The 10185-nt window shown below is 33.2% G+C and overlaps 1 protein-coding gene across 1 annotated transcript; it reads left to right on the top strand.

The window, feature by feature from the left end:
- The first annotated feature begins 2643 nt into the window (after nt 1-2643).
- Nucleotides 2644-9741, top strand: LOC106457097 (endochitinase-like). The gene is made up of 8 exons (XM_022382909.1): nt 2644-2907; nt 3222-3484; nt 4887-4990; nt 5217-5340; nt 5635-5829; nt 8282-8404; nt 9145-9263; nt 9351-9741. The coding sequence occupies exons 1-8, from the start codon at nt 2784-2786 to the stop codon at nt 9739-9741; spliced, it is 1443 nt and encodes a 480-aa protein (XP_022238617.1). The 5' UTR covers nt 2644-2783.
- The last annotated feature ends 444 nt before the right edge of the window (nt 9742-10185 follow it).

Below are 10185 nucleotides of genomic sequence, written 5' to 3'. Positions count from 1 at the left end.
AAAAACTGGAGAATCACCAGAACCAAAATGACAGGTTTGCAGTGAGTGTTTTAGCACCAAGGACAGGAAGATAATATTGCACCGAAATGATAGGGATGCAGCGAGTGCTCTGGTACCAAAAACTGGAGAATCACCAGAACCAAAATGACAGGTTTGCAGAGAGTGTTTTAGCACCAAGGACAGGAAGATAACATTATACCGAAATGATAGGGATGCAGCGAGTGCTCTGGTACCAATTTGATACTTTAAAAATTAGTATATATTGTTCTAAGCGCAAAAGAGCTCAAAACATCAAAATAAGAAAATACCGTAAATCAAAAAAAAGGTTTACTGTTATTTAGTTTGGTTCAAAACCTACAAAATCTTCATTGCTTTCACTGTAATTTATTTTTGCTATTATTTAGGGAGCATTATAAATAGTTATGTTTTTAAAAGAAAAAAAACTACTATTATTATAAATAACACATTCAATTGAACTAAACTATGCATGCCTATTTAAATATATTTACACATGGCTTGTGTATATCGTATATATACATATATATTATTCATACCTTCGGTGTATAGAACGCAAGCAGATTTTGACATCAAATTTTGGGGTAAAAAAGTGCGTCATATACATCGAAAAATACGGTACGTGCCGCTAATTGGCTAAACGTCCTTTGTTATTGTTACTGATACGCTTTATGCTTTCACGTGGTGTCACAGAAAATAAAAATAAATCAATGCACTCCTGTTATATGTTGCATGTGATTTCAGACTTGAATATTTCTTGAAATAAACGATACTATCTATTGTCAGAAAATTAATTCGTCGCGTTTATATAAATGAGTAACTTTTTCATTCAGTCAGTAAACAATTTTATAATAAAACATAATAAAAATAGAAAATTATCAAAGAAAAATTAATTATATTTTCGTTTTATATAACTAATCGGTAATAACAGTACATAAAACAAGTAGTTATGGTTTTAGTTTAGCGCAAAGTTACACAATGGATTATTAATTATCTGCGCGTGATTCACCACGGTAGTCAAACCCTGGACTGTTGTATTACAAGTTTGTAAACATCCCACTGACTCACCGCGGGATGAAACTAACAGTCTGGTGAAAAGGTATTTAAAAATTCACGATGATAACCTGATTACGATTATTTTGGTTTATGGCAAATGATTCTATGTAGCATACCTATCTGCCTCCTTGAAGGTAAAGTAAGGCTGGCAACATTCACCCCTAATCGCAAAATTATAACGTCTTCGCGAATGAAAGTTTTGTTTACTTTGAATTTCGCGCAAAAGTAGCGATAGACAAGAGGGAAGGTAGCTAGTAAACACAGGTATTCCACAGCAAATTCTTGGGCTACTCCTTTACCAACGACTATGAGGATTGAAAGGACGAGTATGTTGGGTGTGACAGGGATTCGAATCCGCGACCCTCATATTGCAATTCGAATGCACTAACCATTAGGCCATGCCAGGCGTTTTTGTTTATGAGTATTTCATTTAAAACATAAAATTTTGTTTTAAAATTTTTGTAAAAGTGCAGCAAATACATTTATGTATTTGTTTTTTTTTGGTTCGTTATGCTGTCTATTTTGTGTAAATCTAAACTTTAACTAAGAGCTATGTTTTTTATTAACGTATGTACTAGGATAAGATCCTACAAATCTGATGCTCGATTATCATTATCTACCTAAATATTTAATTAGTTATGTCATGAAATTATGATTTTTATTAGATTATTGAATCAGATTAGGTTTTCTTTGGATAATCCGAACAAATGTTCTTTGCACTCTCGACAGATGATGTTGACCTTCACACCGTTGAATTTTTGTTCAATAAAAATCTTTCAAATGCGACTGTAGCATTCCCCCCCCCCAAAAAAAAACTTTGTCTTCAAAATAAGGGTGTGTCTTATATTCCGAAAAATACGGTACTTCATCTATCTTATTAATTTTAATAATACTTTTTGGGATTATTGATGCATTTCGCTAACACTTACATAATTACCAATCCATTTTACTAAGTAGTTCAATATATATTTACTGATAATACAGTTTTAATATTTTTTTCTTTGAGTTTCGAAATAGGGCGTTATTTTGTACCTCTGTAATCAAACAGATAACTTGTATAATACTTGTGAGTGTGACTTACATATTTTTTTTATTAAAGGAATAAACACTTAGTCACACTAATTAGTGGTCCTGCCATATCAAAATGTGGAAAATAACTATATTTTTGGGGCTTTTCCAACTTGCCTCGGGGGCGGAACCAATAAATATTCGTCCACACGGTAAGAATATATTTGAATTTATATCTTTTAAATTAATGTTGTTTGATTGGCATATCTAGGAATTAAACCAGCATATAAAAAAGGATAATTTCTCTAATTTAAAATAAAGACATATATTCAAATATATTATACAAGATTGATAATAGAGAGTCGTTTAAGGATTTCAGTAGAATGAATAAGTATTCAAGAATTTTTTATTTGTTCTATAAATATACGCTTAGCAAATGTTACTAAGTAACGTTGTCATTTAACTTAATTTTCATTATTTTACTTTTCTTAAGTAACTCTAAATACGAGTAACGTCTCTATTGGTGCATTGCCACAAGAGGGCATTTTGAAACGCGTATATAAAGGAGATATTTAAACTGTCAAAATAGCTGTCTTTTCTATATTGTTTTCTTAGATGTAGCACTCTACAGTGAAAGACTCGGAAATCAGCCAGGAAAGATTGTGTGCTACTTTAGCGCATGGGCAAATTACCGACCGGAACCGATGTCTTATGATATCGAAGACATTCCTGGACACTTGTGTACGGACGTCATTTACTCTTTTGTTGGCTTGAGCAACACTACTTGGGAGCTGATGAGCATAGATCCTGAATATGATATAGAAAAAGGTAAAGGTTACATCGGCATCAAACGTTTTGTCTACTTTTACTTTACTCTTCATTAAAATCACCATTTTATTTTACTAAAAAGTTTCAATTCCACAATACTTCTTTAAACGTTTAAATTCCGGTCACATAAAACACTCTATATTGACCAATCCTGAAGAGTTTAATAAGTTAAAACTAACAAGTAATGCTGGCATTTACTACTAGATAAATCCTGCAGACACATAGTCATGATTAAAATTGGTAGATTTACAACTACATTCTACTTTATTTAAAATCGTAAAACTACGAAGTATCCTCGCTTTCTCTTTCCAAAGGTGGTTACAGTCGATTCACTGGGTTACGAGTGAAATACCCAAACCTCCGCCTCTTGTTAGCTGTGGGAGGCTGGGCAGAAGGAGGAAATAAGTACTCCGATATGGTTGCAAATAAGGAGAGACGAGATGTATTCGTAAAAAGCGTAGTGGACTGGGTATTGAAGTTTGGATTCGATGGATTTGACTTGGATTGGGAGTATCCTGGAGCTTTTGATCGGGGAGGGAAATATACAGACAAAGAGAGGTTCTTAGACCTTGTAAAAGTAAGTATTTGTTTCGATGTAAAAAAAGAAGTATTTTAAAATATTTGCTAACAGCAATAAATAAAATTTGCATGAGATGTACCAAATATTTGGTCCCTAGGGAAGTGAGACGTTTCACATGATTTACTCGGCGTGTTGTCCCCAAAATCTTATTATTCTATAAGACCACACTTTTGGAACACATTGTACAGTCTTTAGCTAGGTAACATTTACCAAAAAAAAAGGCCCCCCAGTGGCACAGTGGTATGTCTGCGGACTTAAACGCTAGAAACCGGGTTTAGATACCCGTGGTGGGCAGAGCACATATAGCCCTTTGTATATATCTTTGTGCTAAACTACAAACAAACAAATAAAAAAATTGAAAAGTTTGAACAGAAAACCACTTCAAAAATACTAACCATAACAATTGTTCAAAACGTTTTGAGGAGGCTAAACCAACGGTTCTCACATTCCGTTTCCTCATAGATCCCTTCATGAACCATGGACAGTCTCACTGATCTTCATACTCAAATACGTTTATCTGAAGAAGCTAATCCTGTAATGTATGAAAGTAGCGCTGACATAACTAAGTATAAAAGTTAGGGAAATTTTCAAATAAAATATTACTTTCATTGAATCTAGCGTATTATGTTTCTTTTGTTTTGTCAAACTATAATGTGGGAACTCAATCTTCACCATAACCAACCCCTTTAGAATGGTCACTGACGGTTGTGAACGATGGATTTAGACACCTTGATGAAGAACTATACGGTATTCAATACACTATTGTGGTCGCTTTCTTTATATTAAACAATTTTACAGAGCTCTCAAGTTCATTTTCAAAGTAAATGTCTGTATATGAATGTTAATAACTGGACTAATTTGTCCTTGACGAGAAATAGTTCACTTTTCGAAAGCGGTCAGGTTATAGGGTTTTGTATTTTCGTTAAACTGTACATGTATTTTTCTAACATCATGAATTAATAACTAGGTTATTAAGAGTTACTTATATGTTTACATTCATCATCAAAACCAAACTTAATTCTTATCTTCCACTGCTATATGAGGTCTACTTTATTTATTAACTTCGCTCTTCCAAGCAGCACTGATGGGCTGTGAATTCAGCGAAATTAGTCTGCTGTACTGGGAGTAATGAGTTAGAGAATATATTAGGCCTCTTCTTCATTTTTTTCCTTCATTGAAATTCACGTTTTGGCGAGGAAAGTAAATTTAAACTAAATCATTACTTCATAACGGTTCCAAGCGTCACCTATTTATCACTTCTAAGAGTAGCTTAACTGTGATTTTTCTTCTTCTTTTTCTCAGTACAACCTTTATTACTATGTTAATTTAGTATCCCTCGTTATTGATCAAATCGTCATAAAAGTTAGTAATAAGTCTTTGTTCTGATTTCTACGTACAGGAACTACGACAAGCTTTCGAGCCTCACAAACTTCTGCTGACGGCAGCGGTGCCAGTAGCAAAATTTCGTCTTCAAGAAGGCTATGAAGTAGCAGAATTAGGAAAGTATGTTAAAGCAGGTTTTGTCAAGCTTCGTTTTTCTTTATACATAAATAACTGTTTTATTATTTTTAACATAACACATTTATAGCAACTTACAAAAACTAGACAGTAATATGTAACAGGCCTACTAAATAAAGTTCCACGCGCTGTTGTAATTGTAAGACAAATCTTTCATAGATTTTAAGAAATTAGCTAGCTTGATAAAAAAATTGATCTTTCAACTTCGCAGACTGTTAGACTGGATCAATGTCATGACTTATGACCTGAGAGGTAATTGGGCAGGATTTGCTGATGTCCACAGTCCTCTTTTCAAAAGATCTTTTGATCAATGGGCGTACGAAACACTGAATGTGGTGAGCCTATACAAAATGTTTTTTATTATTTTGGAAAAAAAAATATTAGAAAAATTCACAGACAGCCAAAAAAAATGATTATTTTTCTACTTATTCGTATTATTTCTTTATTTGACATCACGAATCTATAAAATACAACACTAAAGTATCTATTTTGCATTTATCATGAAATTTGCAAAATTTCATCTCATTAAACTACAAAACGTTCAGATGTTTATAATTTTAGCAGTTTAGTTAAAGAACTAAAGCAGGTATAATCTCTACAGTAACCAAGAGATGATATTATTTTCATAGCATGACGGCTTGAATTTGTGGGTGGAACTAGGAGCCCCTAAACATAAACTAATAGTTGGTGTTCCCTTCTACGGCCGAACCTATACACTAGGTAGCAAGGACAACACGAAACTTCGAGCCCCTGTTAAGAAATGGGAAGGTGGTGGTATACCAGGACCCTACACCAATGCCAGTGGATTTCTTGCTTATTATGAGGTATAGTTTTGGATTATTGTTATATAATTACAATGCAAACATGACACTAAAACTATTGATAACTATTCTCCATTAAAGTAAAAACGAAAAACTTAGTTTTATTTATCGAAAAATATCGTGATATATAAATAATTCTTGTTTTTCTCAAAATGTATTTTAATCTTTAGACCGTTATTTACCTTAAGCAAATAACGCATTTTTATGACTATATTAACTTATGTACGTTTTAACTAATAAATTTGATTAGCTGAAGCTTATTAAGTCTTAGCTTATGATAATCTATTGAAATAATATAGTTACTAAAAGGGTTGCATGATAGAATGGTAGAAGGGAGAAATAGAGCAACAATAATTTAAGATCAAATCAGTTTTTCTTTCATTTAAGTTTTCTTTCTTAGCTGATCCATAATAGAAATAATATAATTCCGAGAAAGAATTAAAAAAACAATACACCTTTCTTCTAAGAGTCCCAGCTCAAGTCAATGTATACTTTATGCTACGCGTTAGATCTTATTGATAGAAATAATATAATTCCGAGAAAGAATTAAAAAAAACATACACCTTTCTTCTAAGAGTCCCAGCTCAAGTCAATGTATACTTTATGCTACGCGTTAGATCTTATTGATAGAAATAATATAATTCCGAGAAAGAATTAAAAAAACATACACCTTTCTTCTAAGAGTCCCAGCTCAAGTCAATGTATACTTTATGCTACGCGTTAGATCTTATTAACCGAACGAAACAATATCGATTACTGAACAAAGAGATTTGTGGAATCACCCAGGGGTAGTACTGTTCCTGAATGGTCATTAAAGCAAATAAAGATAGAGAAAGGACTTGTAATAAAATGTTGCTTCTTTAGCTATGTAGTAGATATCCACAACAGATACAGCTATAGCTATGCAAAGACCCTAAATTATTTTAGTAAGACCTCTAATTTTTTAAGCGCTAAGCAAAGCCCAAAATCAACTGGGAACTTTGATATCTGTACCTCGTCAATTGAAAATACTTTTACAAAGTTACTGAGTAACAATTTTCAAAAGTTAGTAGTACCATTGAGAATGTTTGGAGATTTTAGAAAAGTTATTTTTCCTCCGATATGAAATTAACATAAAAAATCAAGTCTATAAAGAAATATATTTCTTTAATATGTGTACAGAGTTATAGGCGCAAGTAATGTCTAAAACTGTGCCATTTTTATCCATCTTAGATAAAACAACTTTACTGTATTCCTAAAAAATACTGAATTGTATTCTCTTGATCTAGTGAACTTAGTCTTATCTGTATGCATTTAGTAATTAGCTCAATCTTACTTAGCTTGTCAACTTCAATTCAACCAGACGGTCACTGTAGATCGTGTATGTATGATTGGAAAGGTGACTTAAACAAAACTTTTTAACGAATCATCATATTTTCTCCAAATCATCACTCTGATTACAGTTGGGAAGAAAGCTTAAAAACTTCACATTAAATAAAAAGGAAAACCGTGTATATGAGAAGTTAAGCACACTTTGTAAGAACGATTGGCATATACCAATACAGTGACGAGTCACCAAAGATGCGAGCTGTGACGCCACAAGCAACTTGTTCCAAACCTAGATATTTGGTTCACAGCGAATTCTTGACTATCAAACAGTGTAATGCCAAACTGAGTTATTATTCTTATGGCTGAAGGAATATAAAAAGCTTTTCCAAAACGCAATATAAACACAACGAAATTGTTAAATGAGGTAGAGTCGAAGGACACAGTATTTCCGAGAAGAAAGCCTTCAGCGTTTTCGATGAATCTTTAGAAATCTGACAGATGAACATTTAGGACAGCAATGGGTACCAGAAACCACAACTCAAGCCATTTAGAAGCTAGTTAAGTATATGATCACAAAACTGATCGAAAATGCCATGGTGACGAAAGTAGGAAGAATTTCTGATATTATTAGCGAGATAATAAACAAAAATTTGAATTTTACATCCAGAGGAGTGTGGAAAATCTGTTTTAAAGTTTGTTACGATGATGGTCTAAAATTTACCTTCGCAAAATTTGCCACATAGGTAATTGTAGTGTCAGGCGATAGTATATAATAGTAATAATCAAACTGAGCATGGAAGTGGTAGTTCCAAGGGCAGTACGTGACTAGAACATGTTCTTATATAAAGTGCGATTAACTTTCTGTTGACACAACCTCATACACTAATTGTAAAAAAAAGGAACAAAGGGTTAATTAAGTGGATGAGACCAAAGGCCGCACAATAAACTTTGCACAGTATAATAGGACTAGGTGTCTGAAGCAAATGGTTTTCGGATTTGGTCTTTAAATGCATGCACCTTTTTTTTTCTTTTACAACACACAGTCATCTTTAATATGTGTTCTACTTTATATTAATTGTACGTTTTACTAGAAGAAGGAGAATTTCTGATTTGTAATTTTTGTCTTGTTATTGCTTAATTGTTATAGATTTGTGAACATATTCAAAATAAAGAATGGACCAAAGAATTTGATGATATTGGAAAGTGTCCATATGCGTATTATGACGATCAGTGGATTGGTTATGAAGACGAAGAAAGTATCGGAATCAAAGTTAGTTTTTTGTTGTTCGTTCCTTTTCTGAACTCGTACTTCAATTACTGTAGAAATTATATAGAAAAAAACTTGTCTAAGACGAGAATATACATAAAAACTGGATTTTAAGATTTTATCCATTAAAATCTATTCCTGGACTGATAGAACTGTACATTCTATGCAGATTTCTAAGTCAACTTCACACACATTTAGTGTAATAATAAATATGGTTTAAAACTCTTAAATAATTGTTTGAACTTGTTTCTGTCTGCATAAGAACAAACAATCCATGGTTGTACTGTGTCGTGTTAATTCGTTTTACCATAAAAGTGAAGTTGTAATTTTTCGTATACTCACGTGTGTTTCAATGAAGAAATGGCAAGTAATGTATTATTAATTTTCCTCAATCTAAAACGAAGAGTGTATGGAAAACTTCCTGGACTCAGTGTTTTTATCAACTGAATTATTAACACAGGATCATCTGTTGCACCTTCACAAAACTCAGTTCTAACTTCAATTTAGGTTTACTGAACAAACTTGTACTAGCTTACCTGTAACTTTGTTCGCTTCAAATGAAATTATAGCAATAGACAAATTACGCCATGTCGCTCTGTCGTCTCTCTCTCATTTTACTAAAGTACAACAAATATGTATCTAACCGGGCTATTTTTACAACAAGTTAACTGTAAGATATTTATATCTGTTTAGAAATAACAAAAGTATATGTACTTATTAATACCTTCTACGTTATTTTGTAGATGGATTATATTAAAGAACAAGGATATGGTGGAGCAATGATCTGGGCTATCGACATGGATGACTTTAATGGAGCATGTGGAGAGAAACATGGACTTCTTAAAGTTATGAACAATAGAATGAAAGATTACATGGTCTCAACACCAGATCCTACCATAACTACCACACCTAAGCCTAAGTCAACTTGGTGGCCACAGTGGTCGCCTTCAAGTTCCACTACAACTACCACATCGACGATCACCACCACCACAACACCATCAACTACTTCTTCAACACAATCTAGTTCAACCACGAGTTTCACACAATCTAGCACTACATCTACACAGTCTAGCACCATAACTCCTCCATCTTCAACATCCAGGATTACGAGAGGACCCCAAGCTACAGGCAGACCTACCGCAGCGCCTGGCACCGTCAACTGTGATGGTCAGACCAACTATTTCAAGCACGAGTCCGACTGTACGAAGTATTATTGGTGTGTGCTAATGATACCTTACGAAATGCAGTGCGAATCAGGCACAATCTTCAGTCCTCGTCGTAACTTATGCCTCTCTGCTGATGAGATTTATGACCGCCCCGAATGCAAAAGCTTTTATTAATAATATTTTTGAAAAATATAATTTTGTTGCTCAAAAATGATCGCTGAAAGTCCAAAGTATAACGCTTTATGGGTTGCGGTGTCTTTTTTAAGAATTGTTCTGTAAATAAATGTTGAAAATACATAAAGTTGTGGGTGATTTTGTCTCTATTTCATTTTCTTGTAAAAATTCAATAAATGATTAATATAACATTGAAGAACAATTAGATATTCACATTAGTGGTTATACTTGCCACGATCTTCACGGTTTAACATATCTTGAAGCACTGACTACTGACATAAAATATTTACCCTTTACTTACGACCAGAATTTCGAGAAATGTTAAATTGGTGATTTAGTTTATAAAATAAACGTCAACATTACACTACTTAAAGAATAATGTCACTGTATATTTCTTAACTACTACATTTTGACTGCTAAGTCTAGTATAGGCTCGGCATGGCC

The sequence above is a fragment of the Limulus polyphemus genome, unplaced genomic scaffold (genome assembly GCF_000517525.1).
Source record: "Limulus polyphemus unplaced genomic scaffold, Limulus_polyphemus-2.1.2 Scaffold292, whole genome shotgun sequence".
In the NCBI taxonomy this organism is placed as follows: Eukaryota; Metazoa; Arthropoda; class Merostomata; order Xiphosura; family Limulidae; genus Limulus; species Limulus polyphemus.
The sequence above is the reverse complement of the archived record's forward strand: the minus strand, read 5'-3'. Positions and strand labels throughout refer to the sequence as shown.